General features: G+C 39.6%; 1 protein-coding gene across 7 annotated transcripts in view; it reads left to right on the top strand.

Annotated features, from left to right (window-relative positions):
• The window catches only part of PCDH15 (protocadherin related 15), a 773,967-nt gene that overhangs the window by 658,989 nt on the left and 98,528 nt on the right, over positions 1–16,450 (top strand). For all 7 annotated transcript variants that reach the window (XM_068688403.1, XM_068688402.1, XM_068688405.1 and 4 more), the window contains one exon: positions 11,283–11,399. In XM_068688403.1, coding sequence (XP_068544504.1) covers positions 11,283–11,399 — 117 coding nt within the window. The remainder of the gene's footprint in view (positions 1–11,282; positions 11,400–16,450) is intronic.

The raw sequence follows: 16,450 nt of genomic DNA, 5'->3' as shown, positions 1-16,450 counted from the left end.
CTCCTTCTGTTTTCTATGAAATTATTATTATTATTTTTGTAAATTAAAGTATATAGTATAATGGTGCTGTTATCTCTGCCAGGTGGTTCAAAGGGATAGAGCCACAAGAATAAGTAAAAACTGATCGGTATGTTTCTAGCAATGCCATATTACAAGTCTGATGACAAAATATTTCATGTAATTCCTGCCATGCCTTAATCCCAGTGGACTGCTAGAAACATTACAGACAGAATTTCCAGATTTGGTGAACCAACTGTACCATCTGTCCTTAGGGACAGAGTTCCCAAGTGCAACTGTCAAATTAATTTTTCAAGAGAAGTGTGACATTGAGGAGATACAACACTTAAAATACTCCTCCTGTGTTACTGAGAAGAGGTGTTGTGGGTTTTTTTTGTTGTTGTTGTTGTGGTGGTGGTTGTGTGTTTTTCTTTGTTATTTTTTTTTTTTTTTTTTCTTTGTTACTGTTGTCAAATGATAAACTTTTGTACTGGAGACTGGAGGTGTGATTTTGTTTTTGTCACTGCTTTGCTAGCAATATATCTACAGCAAGTGAGTAATTTGAGAGTTCATACAATTTTTGTATTTTTTTATTTTTTTTAACTGTGAAAGATCTTTTTGTTAGCCAGGGCAAAGTATTTTTATGTTAAGGTAAAAACATAGCCATAAGAAACAAGGAAGTCTTACAAATTAATCAGGTAGCATGGAGCAAGCAGATGAATAGTGATTTCTAGTTGACCTCTGCATTAAACTATAAGCTGGAAATAAAAGTGGTTTAAAATAATAGTGCTATGGAAAGACTTGTTCACTGAGGTTCTGAAAACAAGTAGTTGTCTTAAAATTGTTCAGTTAATAAAGACAAAAATTAGCTCTGTCTCTCTGTTGGTAGGACTTGTATTACTAAGTTAGGACTTGAATAGTGAAGCCACCTGCTGGTCTAACTGCTCTTCAGCATGTGTAAAATTGGATGCATTGTAGGTCAAAAAAAAAAGCTACAAGCCGTATGTTTAAGGTCATGTTTTATATGTGTTGATTAATACTTTTTGTGGGGTGACTTTGAATCTCTCACAGTCACTGTGTTAAGTCTCCCGTTCCTTGGAAACTGTGCTTGAAAGAAACCAGCCAACCAAGTGAAAACATGTAACAGGTAAAGTCTCTGATTTGTTTGCTCTCAGTGGTCTTTCATCAGTTTGTTTCTTGAGATCATTCGTATTCAAGTTGGAAGCAAATAACAAAATCATAGAATATCCAGAGTTGTAAGAGACCCACAGGGACCACTGAGTCCAGGTCCTGGCTCCACACAGCATCACCCAAAATCAGCCTGTGTGTCCGAGAGTGCTGTCCAAATGCTCCTTGACCTCCGGCAGGTTGGTGCTGTGCCCAGTCCCAGTGTCCAACCACCCTCTGGGTGCAGAACCTTTCCCTAACCCCCAGCCTGACCCTCCTCTGTCCCGGCTCCATGCTGTTCCCTCAGGTCCTGTCGCTGTCCCCAGAGAGCAGAGCTCAGCGCCTGCCTCTCCGCTCCCCTCGTGAGGGAGCTGCAGGCCGCCATGAGGCCTCCCCTCATCTCCTCTGCTATGGGCTGAACAAACCAAGGGCCCTCAGCTGCTCCTCACAAGCCTTGCCCTCTGGGCCCTTCACAGTATTTGTTCACAGTATGATCTTGATGCCATAGCAGTGCCAAATTCCAACTTGATTACATGAGAAAGCTCCCTGTGTTTTCCTGACAACCTGTGCCTCAAATCAGAACACACAGAAGCATAATTTCTTTGCTTTTCTAACTTAGGAGGGTTGGAAGAAGATGAATGTTTGTTGAACGAATCACCATCTCAAACCAATCAGTTAGAGCCCCCAGTAAAGCTAGGAAAGCAAAGCTCTGTTGCAGTAACCTGGCACTTGAGACTGGAGCTGGAATAAAATGTTAGGGCAGGACACTTCGCTTCTCTAACACAGCGCCTTTACTGCACTGATGGAGAGTGCTGTGGAATGGGTGACCTTGGTCTTTATAAAATGCTTAAACAGTCACTAAGAGAAGAATGGGAGAAGGTGGATCCACAGGTTGTCATCAAGGAGAGAGGACATTTTGGTTCAAACTCAGCTCCAGTAGATTTTTAACTACACACGTGTGTAGTTGCCACATTTTTGTGTGTCCTTGCAAGACTATGAATTAATTCAGGTCTTGTTTGTAATGAGCAGGTGAGCGGTAATCTATCAGAGCTTCACTATGGTGGGAATTCGTGTTATAGTGAGATTTAATTACAATAATAATGAAGATTTTCTGCCAGTCACTATGCAGGTAATGAAGGATACATGAAGATGAAAGACTGGTGAATGTCAAACACATCCTCCGCTTCTAATAGTTCTAAAATAAAATTTAGTTATGTTTTTACGTTTTTCAGTAAATTTACATCCTCGAAGTAATCTTCCCTTTCTAACATGTAACGAAAACAATTTCCCATTGTATAAAGGGACAATAAAGGGACAGTCCAGCACAGCTGTCTTGGGCAGAGTGACCACGAAATGGTGGAGTTCACTATTCTTGGCGAGGCCAGGAAGGGAACACTGTGTTGCACTGTGGTGCCAGTAAGCAGATTTGTTTTTTCAACCTCAACTTACCTGTTCATTTATCTGCTAAAGTCATTTATTGCTTTGTATATTCCACTATGAAACTTAATTCATATTATGAGATGTTTCAGGGCTTTCTGAACACTAAGTATTAGAAAGAGGCAGTTACACCATGTTAACAAGTCTCCATTTTGTATAGCTACAAACAAAAAACCCTCTGCAAAGAAGCACGAGACCCAATTAAAGACAAAATTCAGCGTGCTGGTTCACACAGTTCATTGCATTAGCCTGCCAGCATCATCACAAAGATTTTTAACTTGCTGCTCTAAGGTACTCAGCACTGCATGATTCTCTAACCTCGGTTCTTGTAACTTAATCACTGTGGCTGATATGTAAGTCTAACAGATATTTTAAATACTTGTGGCACAATAGTTGTAGTTTTCAAGTACTGACTTACTTCATTGGACTTTAAATAAATAAATTAAAGAATGCATTGGTAAATGAAAATATTGGACCATGAAGAAAAGTTTGCTTGCAAGCTTTGGTATGTATCTTAGAGGAACGAATAGAGTGGTTCAATGCATGAGCCTTAAAGGTGGTGTGTGCTCATTAACAGAGCCTTAGGAAATTGCTTAAAGAATGGGAGAGGAACCTAGAGTTCTTGGTGCTCCATTATCTGGTTAATTTACGTACTTCTTTGTTAAGTGGTACAACAATTTCACTTTTTTCATAGAAGTTGTATTTTTCGTAAGGGTCACAACTTTGAAGGGGGACACTCTTGGATATGAGGTAGAAATAATAACAGGAGATTTTCCATCACATCTATGACTATAGATGATAAAATCAACATACTGCTGGGTTTGTAAAACCAGTGTTAAAGTTAAGTGTCAGTGAGATAAGTTAAAAGTAGATAATTTTTTGCAATTATGTTTATCATATACATTAGCAAGTATAAATTGTTCTGTGTTCTTCTTAGCATCAGTTACAGAAACTGATGAAATTAAAGCACAAATTTCACAGGAAGGATAGTTGGGAATATCTCAAAGAGAATTACCTTACCTCAGTGATTACAAGTCATAGCATGGTTATTCGTTTTTAATCCCTTTGCAATCTATCTGCAAGGGTAGATACATCTGGTTGTGCTGTATTTTGTTGCTGTGTACCATTCCACAGAGTTAGCTGGGTAAATTATGATAGATAACCAGTATTGTTAACTTAAATGGGTCATTCAGCAGAAGGATGAGAGTTTGCTTGAAATCTTAAGATCCTGGTTATTGTCCCAATTTTAGATAGTGCATTAACTGCCTACAGTAGACTTATAGGAGACTTCTGTGATGAAACTTAGTGGTTATTAAGGCCTCGAAAATACTTGTTTGTTGTAGCATCTCTGTTTGCATGAGCATTTGCTTAGTGAAAGAATATGTATACTTTACACACCCACATACATGTTTAAACTCTTGGCAAAAGGTAAAGATCTGCATTTTGCTGTAGCTGTATATGTGGCGTAGTAGATGTTTAAGTGAAAGGGAAATAAAAATTCCTTCTCTAGTAATGGGATTACATTAGAGTAACACTTGGGTTTTCTTTCAGAACATAAAACTCAGTTGTGAAAGAATGGTTACCTAAAGTCATGGCTTAAACTTTCAGTTGTTTCAGTGCTGACTCTGTGACTCCAAATCTAGGGCCCTTGATTCAGAACAGTTCTAAAACTTTTTAAACAATCATGTAATTTAAGAGTATCATGACATAAAAGCATTCTAAATTTGCATTTTAATATTTAATATTAAATTTGTGCTGCTCCAAATTAGGTTGATTAGCATCATCTTGAAAGGCTTTGGGAACTTACCAAGTTAAATAATAGAAATATAATCAAATGAGGATTTGCAGAAATTGAGAAATTATGGACGGAACTGAGGGCTCCAGATGGCTACTAGCAGTTAGCATGGACCGGAGCAATGGATGGTAATGAAGTATGGCACTTCTGGGTGATGCAGCTGAAACGTAGCGATGGTAGCAGAGATTCTGTGCAAACATCAGTAAGCCCTGTGCTGGATGGGTTTCTACGGAGTGACAGCCTGTGGTGGGGCCAGAGGTCCTTGGGTAGTCCGTGAGCATGAAATCTTTTGTCTCTAGGGTACTTCCATTCCGCTTATTTATTAATAAATTGCTTTGTGCTTCTTTTAAGAGGGTGTTGAGCAACATCTTCCTACAGCTGAAGAAAACATAGGAGAAATGATGATTTTCAAGTGCAGTGATGCCAAAAAAAAAAAAAAAAAAACACTGCTTTCTGTAGAAGAGAGTTACAATGGAAGAGTAAAGGAATGTTAAATTTCTCCTTGGAAATCCCCAGACACCAAGGGATTATTAAACACTTGGAGGCAGCTTAGATGGGAAGCCACCAGCTCTGGTAATGTGCACATAGGCTTAATTGGCAGATGTTCGAAACCAAGTGACAGCAGCAAATTAAGTGTATTAATACGTGGAGAAAAATTGAGAAAGTGAAAATTTTAGTGTGACATACACTATGTTTTGAAGTAAACCTCCTTGCTTTCTCCTTTAGTGGGATTATGTTAATGTACATTTAATATTAGTGGAAATAGGGACCACTTTAAAAATACATTTGTTCTATTTATTACACGTGATAAAAGCCAGCAGACTGCAAAAGGAGCTGTAAATGCTTAATATGCATTTATTAGCTCAGACGCTGTTCAGTCATGCTGGTTTTTATAGTGAGGGCACGTTGATTTCCACTTAGATACAGATGACTAGAAACCTTAGTATCAGCAGCTATAATCAAAGAGCACAGTCCCAGAGTGGCAGGAAAAACACTTGGATGTATTTAAAAACTCTTTATGAAATGATTCACAAACCACAAGTATGTAATATTTAAGAAGCTGATGTCCCTAACCAACCTAGAGTGATTTTGTCAACAGGTCAGAAGCAGGAGGGTAAGTGTTTCTTCTCAGGCTTTTAGAAGTTTTATGGTAGAATGCTTTCTGCTCCAGGAGCTGAGGAGAGAGATGAGAAGAAAGAGCATTTTGCATTTGTAATGCAGTCTCCTCAGGTAGGCACTTCTGCATACATACCCAGTTAATAATGGTAAAAAACTTCCAACAGAGTCGTAGTGGTCTGAATAAATCAGCAGAATTTCTGAGCTTCATGCTCTTTCTATAGGAGCTTGTCGCTCTGGATCTGTTCAGCAACTTAATGATCAAACTTCACTGTTGTGGCATTGTAGCTATTTTAATAAATAATCAATACCTGATTATAATTAGGTCACGTTCTACAAAAAATGTGAGCTGAAAATCAGGCTGATTTTGTAAGCTATATAAAACAAGATGACTACTAGATGAAAAAAATATAATCCTGTTTCCATAAGGAGAGAACTGGGAGAGGGTAAAACAGATTTTTACGAGGGCTGGGGGAGGAGAAGCTTCACTCCTATTTGGCAGGGCTGCCCTCTAGTGCACTGCAGGCTAAAGGCAGCAGATTTTTCCATTAGTAATGGGGTTCCCTGTGCACAATAACTGGGCGTTTGTACACATGATTATGCCCGAGAAAAAAAAAAAATATATATATACACATATATGTATGTGTATATATATAAATATCTAAAGTATATCAGTGCCATCTTGTGTTGCTTCTGTTTGTGTCAAGATAGGTGATGAAAAATTAACTTCCTACTGTTCATTTTTCTCGTAAGAAAAACAACATTTCTTAAGAAAGCATGTCAAAAACTCATTGTTTTTCAGAAAGTTTTCAGTAAGAAAATGCTCAAATCAGTCAAGTCTGTCGTGCATTGTAATGTTGCCGTTCTTTAAAATTCCCTGACAGTCAGGAGCTGCAGATGGAGTTCACAAGAGTGAGAAGGGGCCGTGTCCTGATCCATCACAACTGCCTTGCACCCGGTGCGTAGAAGGAAAGAGCTGTAATCCCTGTGTATTCGGCTTCTCCTTTCAGGAAGAATTTTCCAAATATCTTGTAACTGCTGTAGCAACTCCTGGTGCATTAGACTTGTGCAGGCTTTGCTGCTTGGGATGTGTTTCTGAAGCATGAGATTTTAAACAGCTGGGGATGTGCTGGAAGATGGATCTGTAGGATCCAGTGCAAAGTCATAGAGGAGTACTGGGACTGCTCTGCTTTGTGACAACCCCTCATAACCAGTGGTAACTTCGTGACTCAGGAGCTGCAGAAGTGGCTGAGCTAGCCTAGCTGCTGCTTGCTGCGTGCGGCTATACAGATGTGTGGGGTCTTTGCTGTGATTCACGTGCCGTGCATGCCATCCGTGTGCACTTCGGGTGGTGATGGTGCAAAGCAGATGGCAGTCACTTGGTCCAAATTGTGCAGCTCCCGGATGAGTGAATGAGGAGGCAGAGCAGAGCATCGCACCCAGGTGTTACGTGTTTATATCCTTAACTTGAAGCACAAATATTACAGGTCATTCAGTGTCACCATAAATCAAAAATCTATTATTGTCTCTGAAGCCCAATTAAGTTTACAAGTTAATTTCATGCTGGAACTGCTGTACTGCAGATATTGTTCTCGCACAGTTGTCCTGTGTTGCCCTCCCACATCGGCAGCCGCCACCTGTTGGGGAGCACCTTCTTTGGTTTTAGTTCATAACTGCTAGTGACTGTCTTAATGGTTTTTAAATTACATATTGATTTGCTTCTTAGTGCCTTTCCTCCCCCATGCTTGTTTCTCCTCATTGGCATTCCTGGATGTATATCTTAGTTCACCAACGTTTTTGTTCATCGGTCTCATATTATTTGCAGGCTGGTCAGTACTGTTTCCTCTAGCCCCTTTGATAAATAACAGCCCTTCAAATATCGTGAATGGGGTGTGTCTTGTTCAAAGTGCGAGGAGGTTGGTCAGCAGGTGGCATCACTCAGGAGCTGAGGGAGGCATCAGAGTTAATAAACGAATTTTCATCAAGAAATCTCATGATACATCTTCATTTGATTTTGAGACTATGACTGTGGATTCTCTGAAATGACAGTATTTGAGCATACCTCCCATATTGTGCTTCCTTGTTACTTTAGATTCTTCCACGTGCAAGGGAAAGGAGTACGGGCTTGTGCTGTCCTGCTTTTATGTCTTCCCCACTGCGAGCAATGTGAAACAAAGGGAAACAAAAAGTGGTGGGAGATGAGGAACTGTGGTGAGAAGAGAGCTTTGGGTTGTTATGCTTTGACTCTGACCCTGTTGTATAAACAAAGACATGCAAAAATACGATAAATCTTCAGCTAGATGAGCAGTGACATAAAGGCAATTTTGTACTTATATATAAATATGTGCCTGCTATTACCTTACTGTCAAAATACACAGCCAAGTATTTCAAAGCAAGGTATGCAGAGAATCCATTACCTGCATTTCCCATTTGCCGTTCTGTGTGTGTTTGATAGTTAATAGCTGCCTGGATTTATATGGATGAAGCAGTGGACTGTGAAAGGTTGGAAGACACCACAGGTTGGCCACGAGGGTACGTGCAGGATTATACCGTAGTTTTTAAGAGGTAATTCCACAAAGTGGCAATAAAAGTAGTGTAAGATTGCCATCCCATTCCTAAGCTGTGGTTATTGATTGCATCCATAAGCCACATACATGTCAGTGCAAAGCCATTTTTGTGGTGTTTCAACAGAAGCCTTCAGAAGTAGAGTCATCTTCAATTATGTAGCTGTGCAGGAGCATGCCACTCCATGTCCTTGGTAAAAACCTCTACTTCCTGCATGGGAAATAGCCCAGAAGGGTTGTTTTTTTTTCCTCCTGCCACTGAACAAAGACTTCTACTAGAATAAAGAAAGCATTACAACCAATAAAGCGCTTCCATGCCATCTGCATGTTCCGCCTGTATGCCTTCTGCCTGTAGAAGTTCCCCTTCTGCTTCTGGCAGTTATTTGTCAGAGGCATTGTGATGAGCATATGAGACTTGATCACCTGTCTGTAATGTCAGGCTTGCTCTCTCTGAAGTGTATTTATTGCAGCTGTGTTATGGGAAGGCATAATTCTTCTGAGGAACTTTAAATGTGATAAAAGCAAGAAAAAAGAAGTTTGAATTCTGCTGTATAAAACAAGTAGCTGCTTTAGGGGTTGGGAAGAGAGGAGCCAGGAAGACAAGCACTTGGAGCTGCTCTGCTTAGGTAGGGCTGAAGTATTTGATGTCTGGTTGCTTGGCGTGGGTAAGGTTTATGAGTCCCAGTCATACATAAAGCTCCACTCAGAGGAGAAGTAAGTTAGGACAGGAAGCCTTCTGCTTTTCTACTTTGTGCTACACTTTGTAGTCGTGTATATTTTGTGTTGATCCATGTATCTTGAAAAACAGGTGTAGGAATTGGAATGACTTAGTCGTTTTCTATAGCAGAGCATGTAGTGTATCATCTTTCAACAGGATTAGGCTTTCCAGCACTGTAAGTTGCAGACTTTCGGGTGCTCAGGTGCACAGAAGATAACAAAAACATCACATGGTGATTCCCCCAGATTCCCCCAGAATGAGCAAGCAGCAGAGTGCAATCTGCTGCTGCTGTGCCAAGGAACAAAGAGTAAACATGGCTGTGGCTGTGCAGGTACAGAGAGAGACATTTTTTTTTTTTTTTTTAAAAGGCGGAGCTGTTCCAGAAAATGCTAAGTCCTTTTAAGTACCATACGGGTTGTTGGTTCAGATGGAGTCTTCATGCAGAAGGACAGAACCTATCTTCTCTGTGACAGTGTGATCTGTAAAATGTTGTACCTCTCATTGAAAAACTTGAGGGCCTACAAAACAAAACCCTACCAAATACTGGGATTTATGCAGCGGTGCATGCATGCAGCATTGTATGATGCTCCTCAGACAACACTCAAGATTATTTTTTATGTGCCACCTTTTGCTGATGGTTTTCTGTACACAGAGCTGCTTGGTGTCTGCTTCAAATGAATAAACTCAGCATCCTTTCTTTGAGGTAGAATGGGCTGTGAATGGAGCCTGACGGGGAGATTGCTGTGTGATGTTGGCTGCTTTGCCACTGTGCTGCACTGCTCTGGAGTGGAGTTTCAGGGAGCAAAGCAGAACAAAGGATGGCTTATTTTACAAACATGGTGTCACTTTGAAGAGTCCAGGGGAGCAAACTTGTTTATGTAAATTATTCCTTGGTTTTACATTCTTAATTGAAGTAAATTATCTTCTTGCAAACAGGTCAAGAATTTGAAAGAAAAAGATTCAATGCCTGTAATTCCATACAGAAATGCTAATCTGTTTGAATGTGCATGTTTTTCCAAATTCTATTCTTTTGAATGCTCTCCTAGTTTGAATTGCCTAGTTGTCGCTTTTTATTTTAATTTGATGGTGCAATTGTCTCTTTGAAAAACTGAAAATCGGTGAAAATGCATTTCCAATGCATTGAAGGCTTGAATTGCAGACCTTTCAGCAGAACATAACGCATTCATTTTTCAGGCCTGTATTACATGGGTTTGTAACAGTGATTTCTTCATAGATGTTTATTACCTCTGATGAGGTATATATGAATGTTTTAAATGCTAATGTAGTGCACAGGCCAGCATCAGCATGTAGCATTTGCAGCACGAAGACCTGTAACAACAGGTAGAAGCAGCTGTGTGTAAATACTGAGTAGCCGTGTTTGTGTGGGTAGCCCAGGAGGTGGGTGGCCCCTGTGTTCTGCCTTAAGGCAGGGGAAGAAGTCTCCTTTTCCTTTGTGGATCAGTAAAGTCACTCCTCTGTGCTGAAGGCATATTGTGCCTCTTACTTGTTCTGGATTTTCTCTGTAGCAGGGAAAACCAAAATCTGCTATCCATCTGTGCAAAACGGGACGTAGTAGTACACAAAAATGAATCTGTTCTCAAAAGAGCTCATGCTAGGAAGGTGGCTCTACAGAAGAAACTGAAATAGTTTTATTATAAGAATAAACATTGTGATTTAAAGATGTGCATTTAATTTTTTATTTTTAAAGAACATGCGTATTTTCTGGGCCTCACTCTGAGAGGACGTTGGCAAAAAATGAATTCCTGACAACTTAGGGTGGGAACAATGAAGGAGTTTCTGGAACAGCCAGTGATGGTGGCTGAGTTTCTAAATTTCCACAGCCCCTGCTGAGCGGGGTGAACACGTCGGTGAGAGCGGCATGTATCTCTGCTCGCACCCATAAATGTATACACACACAGCTGTGTGCACGTCTACAGGTGCCAAGGTATACTTAGGTGCATGCACACGTGTTATTGTGACAATGGCATTGGGCTTAACCCAAGACTTTGAAGCTGTTTTTTGACAGCCTATGCATCTGTCTGCAGAATAGCGTATTAGTGAAGTGTTGATATTAATCTGATGTTATGTTTTCCCCTCATTTATTGCATATTAGAGGTAACACACACTGTCAAGCAACAGCAAGCTCATTCATTTTAGAAAATTAGCAAAGCCACGTTGTGGCCCACTGCTTGAGAAACAGCTGTCATGGAAATCTCTGCTTTGTTTACTTGTGAGACTGTGTTTTTCTGCAGAATTCCCTTCTGTTGATCTGTCTCATATGAATATGTTGTTTTGAAACATTGGCATCCTCCCCTTCTGTGCTAGTTTTGTTTGCTGGTAATGGAATTGAGAGCCAAGAGGGACTCTGAAAGGCAAATAGGTTTCCTAATTAAGAGGGAGTGATTGGGTAGAATTTGAAAGATCGGTTGTGAATGTGTCTATACTTTTGTTTAAACTTCAGCACTAAACTCTTAATTATGTTTTGCAGGATATGAACGATTACTCGCCGGTATTTAGCAAAAAGCTCTACAGGGGAATGGTTGCTCCTGATGCAGTCAAGGGCACCGTTATCACTACCGTTTCAGCTGAGGATCAAGATCCTCCGGTAAGCAAAAAGGTTCTATTAATATTCTGCACCCAAGAGGGAGAAATCTTTAACCCTCATAAGCGACCTAACTCTCTCAACAACAAAGGTGATTATTATGAGTTTCACAGAGCAGTAACTCATACATTTTTTGTCAGCCTTTTTGGACAGAGGCTGCATGTAAAACAATGGTTTCTGAAGCTGGCACATCAGTGATACAGCTCCTTTCTGTCAGGAAGAGGTTTGAAAACCACTTCATTCAACTTCCCAGTGTCAGATGAATTACAGGAATAGGAAAGAATGGAAGTCATGGCTGTCTTTCGTACAGTTGTGCAGCTTAACAGGGAAATAAAATACAGCTTTTTAAGATTGTTACCTTCTCGATTTGCAGTCATTGTGCATTCCTAGTCTGAGACATCATAGGGTCATGGGGAACTCACAGCCCACCAGCTGGCCTTATTGGATATGTAGTATTTGAACAGACTGCTGGTGTTTTGGGGATAAAGTTTATTTTTGCCACTGACTTTTATCACTGTTCCCTAGTGAAGCACTCAATTGACAGAACTGAACACATATTTTTGACTTGTTAGCTATTCTGAAGGGTAATATCAATTTTTGTAATCAGGGGTTGATGAACATTGGTGACCAGATGAGACACTGAGGACAAGAAAAGCCCAAAATGTTCTGCCAGCCAGGTTTAATTTTTAATTGTTAGTGTTTGGCATATTAAGGAGAGTAATCCTCAGGGACAAGTGTTCAGAGTGAATGTGCCATGCACATTAAAAGATGATGGCAGTGCTTTGACACAAATCAATTGTAGCTTAGCTAAATATGTTTCGTAGTACTTTATTTGCCACTCAAGGACAGAAATGCTGAAGCAGTGTTTCTGTAAGGACAGTCCTGCTATCCTTTTGTAAAAAGTCCTAACACAATGGTAAGTAAATTCACTGCAGGTGGTGTCTGTCAGCTGCATATTACAGAACCTGGAGATATTATAGTAGTTAACACTTGCTGAAGATCTGGACTATTGTTTGTCTAAAATACATATAAGAATAAGTTATCAACATGTAGGTCACAAATAGCAATTGTTATCAATAAATAGTTTTGCAGTGTACTCGAGGAATGCAGCAGCAGAGGACATACATGTTATTTCAGCAGTAGATGGAGAGCTGTGTCTTAAATGACCAGTGTTGGGCAATTTCCAGGGGAATATTAACAGAAGGAAGCATTCATTTCTCCATGGAAGTAGTCTTCCAGGCCATGATGCTGCTGTGAAGGTGACAAAACTCAGCACCCGTGAAGATGATGGACATGCATGATGAAACTGGGGTTTTGAGGATCTTAGTTTTGCTTTAGGCACTGCAGTTGCACCCACATCACCTAGTTCCATTTTGGACTGCAACCATCATGCGTAAGCAAAGGGAAGTATCTCTAGTAGCCTTGTAGAAATCTACAGGTAGAAATCTCCACTCTAGCTATTCGCAGTTTTTAGTAAGTGTTCATATTTTTGTGGATTTTGTACAATCTTGCTGCACCTTTTCCTCCCGTTTTGCTCTGTGGAACTACAGTACTTTTGTCTGATTTTTTTCACTGTTCTTTGGGGATCTCCAGGCCAAGGTGTCCACCATCATCTTAGTCATTGTTTAAAACTGAAACTTGCAGTGAAAATTAGAGTTGATGGCTCAGATTTTATTTACTGGGAAATAATTTTAAATTGATTTAAGATAATATCCTGTAACTATGTGATCTAAACTAAACTTTGATTCAACTTTCTGATTTTTTTTGTTTTTTTTTTGTCTGTCACATTTCGTATATGTCTTATTCTTCCATATATTTGGTGCAGTGACATGGGTGCAGAGTTTGTGTGTGGCAGTAGAAGCCAGCAAGGTTTATGCTTAGACTATGTAGCACAAAAGTCTTACCTTATTTTGCCAACATTTCTTCCTGAATAATAATGCACTTTGTTACCATAGTACTCCTATCAAATTAGTAAACTTTGCTTTCATAAACATGGGTCTGTATTGCATTCAGCGTTTCAGGGAGTTCAGCAGGTGGGTGTCAGCTGGAGAAAATCCGCTGTTGCTCTCCCTAGGAATGAGTTGGAAACCAGGCAGGTAGAAAACTTCATTTTTGTTAAAAAGCTCTCATCCTCAGCAGTTAGCAGCAACAGGAAACACTGCCCATATCACAAGTGGAGCTGCTTTAGAGTGATCTGCCAGTGGAGAGGGGGGAAAACTTGCTTTCCATGAGTGTTGAAAGTGCAATTTATTTATTTATTTATTTATATTTTGACAGTCAAAATCAGCCAGGGATAAAGTTCTAAATCCATCAGTAACACTTCTATAGACCTGCCTCTGCCTGTAGCATCAGTACGCATTTGTCCTAGCAGGTTATCTCACTGACCTTTGAGAAAAGCATGCAGAAAAGGATGCTAAAGATCAGTGAAATACATGTAGGACAAAAATCAGAATTTCTCTTTCATGGAATTAGTGGAAATTTCAACACAAATGCGTTATTGTGATATATATTTTAAAATATATATTATATTATAAAACTATTTTATATATTAATTGCTGCTAGAGAATCAGTTCTTAACATATTTTTTTTTTAAATGCAGATCTTATTTAATATTATCTTTTGCCTTACAATAAGTTTATTTTGGTCTTCATGAAGGATTTGCCCATTCTGATATAATCTGCATTTTGTGATTCCCTAGGTTGATGTGTCTATACATTAAAGAATAAGATATCACCAAAACAGTTGATGAAACAAAACAGTCTCTAACTGGTTAATAATGTATTTGTAACCTTTCTTAGTTCTGTGGAATCTGCATTTTATAATGCAAAGTTATGTCACTTTCTCATCTAAAAAACAAACAAACAAAAAAAATAATCCTACTAGCCCATCAAACTGTCAGCAGATTTTTTTACTTAGAATTATGTTTAGCCCTTTATCCTTCTGCAGTCTCTCCATTTCTAACATTTCTATCACTGTCAGATGGACAGATAAAAGTAGAAATTGATCATGAGTAAGCTTCCCTACTCTTACAGTGGGTAATAATGGCCATCCTTAGGTAGCACGGGAATGGGAGAATATAAAACCAGACTAAAGCACTTATGTCTCCCAAATTCCTTTCTTGTGATTTCCTCATGTCTTTATATGGATTTATTTTTTTCTGATTTTGAATGTTTTGTATTTGAAAGATATGAGGATTGCTTGTATTTCTATAGAGAAATTGATGCACATACATGAGAGAAATCAAAATCACTGAGTGCTGGATCCTGCTTATTACCATTATAATAGGCATAAATGCAGGTAACAATGTGAAGATTTTGAAGTCTTCAAAATCAACTGTTGCATTGAAATTGTTTAATTTTCTTAATTGAAGCATACAAACCTGATGCCTATAACATTAAGCCACCAGTAGAATGCAAGTGTTGATAATAGGATTGGTTTGGTCACAACAAACATCGATTTCTGATTACTACTACTAAGTGCTCATTTAATACAAAAATCACCTGTGCTAGATTCAAATGCTCCCAAGTAGAAACCTCATTATGTTTTCATTTTAACCTTTGGATTTCAAAATGATCAAAGAACTCTTGGCCTGAAGGCATGAGGTATCTCTGATAGTTATTCCTTCAGTGCCCTAGTGAAATGTCAATTAAAACATACAAATCAGTGCTTTTCTCTACAGGACAGAATAGGATTTGAAAGGTTTTCTTGAGCAAATGTCAGTTTCAGTTCTAAGAGTTTTCTCCTTTCTTTCCTTTTCCAGTTTGAATTCACTTTGTGTGTGTGACAACTGCGAATATAAACTATTTTTAAGAAGTTACTTTTCATACTTGCATTAAAAATCCCTAATTTGAATTACCACTCTGGTCGTTGAAATCTGGTGCGTTTGGTTTCACATACATTTCAGGAAGCATGTTAGATCAACTTACGTCCTTTTGTTTGTTGGAATGGTCTATAGTATATTTTTCTCTGGTTTTAAAGTTTTACGGTATGTGATCTTTCAAGTTACTTCATACATCCTACTGTTGCTCACGCTGTGTTTCCCAGACCAGCTTTCCTCGAATTGTTGACACATGTACAGGTAAAGGGTAACAAAATGCATGAAGAAACAAAAGCAGGCCAAGGGAGGCAAAGGGAGTTGTAGTAGAGCAGAGCCCTGGTGGCATGACTGCTAAGGAGAAGCTTGAGTACATCTTCAGTTCTTTCTAAATAACTGGTAAACCTTGCTGAAATACAAATCTTGAACTTTAAAGCACTTTTAGACCACTCGCAGGAAGCTGTCCTCTTTGTGTGGGGGCTAACTGTGAAGAACCAGATGGGGGAAGCATCCCAGCCTCTGTGTAAAGGGTTGGAGGGGGTGACACAAAGGTGTCAGGACAGAGCAGACAGTTGTGTGCAGGGTTTCCCTCGTGTCATCTTGAGCTTCCCTTCCACAGCTTTGGTTTCATGTACTAATGTACACAGCTTTGGTTTCACCCAGAGTTTTTTTCCAGTCTTTTTAGTGAGAGATACCTGCAGACCCCAAGGCGTAGATGAAGCCGGTGTCTGACTCTCTCAGCAACACTTCTGAATTTTATCAGCACAGTCGTTAGTATCCTGAGCTAGCAAACATCTGTTCTTTGGGCAGGTAGATGACCTTTTATAGCTGGTGAGATCTGAAGCGTACATCAGGGCTGTAACAGATGCATGAAGCCCTCTATCCTACGTCGCTCAATGCTATCAGATGCTGGAGAGTCCTCAGAACTGCTTTCAGTTCCCCTGTTTGTAATAATACTTCTGCTCTCAGTGCTCAGTCTGAGAGCTTATCTCTCAAGGAACGATAAGTGGCCAGCACAAGACACAGCTTCTTCAAATGCTTCAGGGGTGGCAGCCAAAAATGTGTGGAATTGGTGCCTAGACAACGCTTGGGCCATCTGGGTGAGTCACGCTTGGCAGCTGAACAGAGGCACGGCTGAAACTGCTTTTAAGCAGCCTCCCTCTTACTTCTCTTCCTTCCTTCCACGTTGGGTTTTGATGTGACTTAAACCAAAAATAAATGCTAGGCCATACTGTACATC

The sequence above is a fragment of the Anas acuta genome, chromosome 7 (genome assembly GCF_963932015.1).
Source record: "Anas acuta chromosome 7, bAnaAcu1.1, whole genome shotgun sequence".
In the NCBI taxonomy this organism is placed as follows: domain Eukaryota; kingdom Metazoa; phylum Chordata; class Aves; order Anseriformes; family Anatidae; genus Anas; species Anas acuta.
Note: the sequence above shows the minus strand (reverse complement) of the source record. Positions and strands in the feature narration are given on the sequence as shown.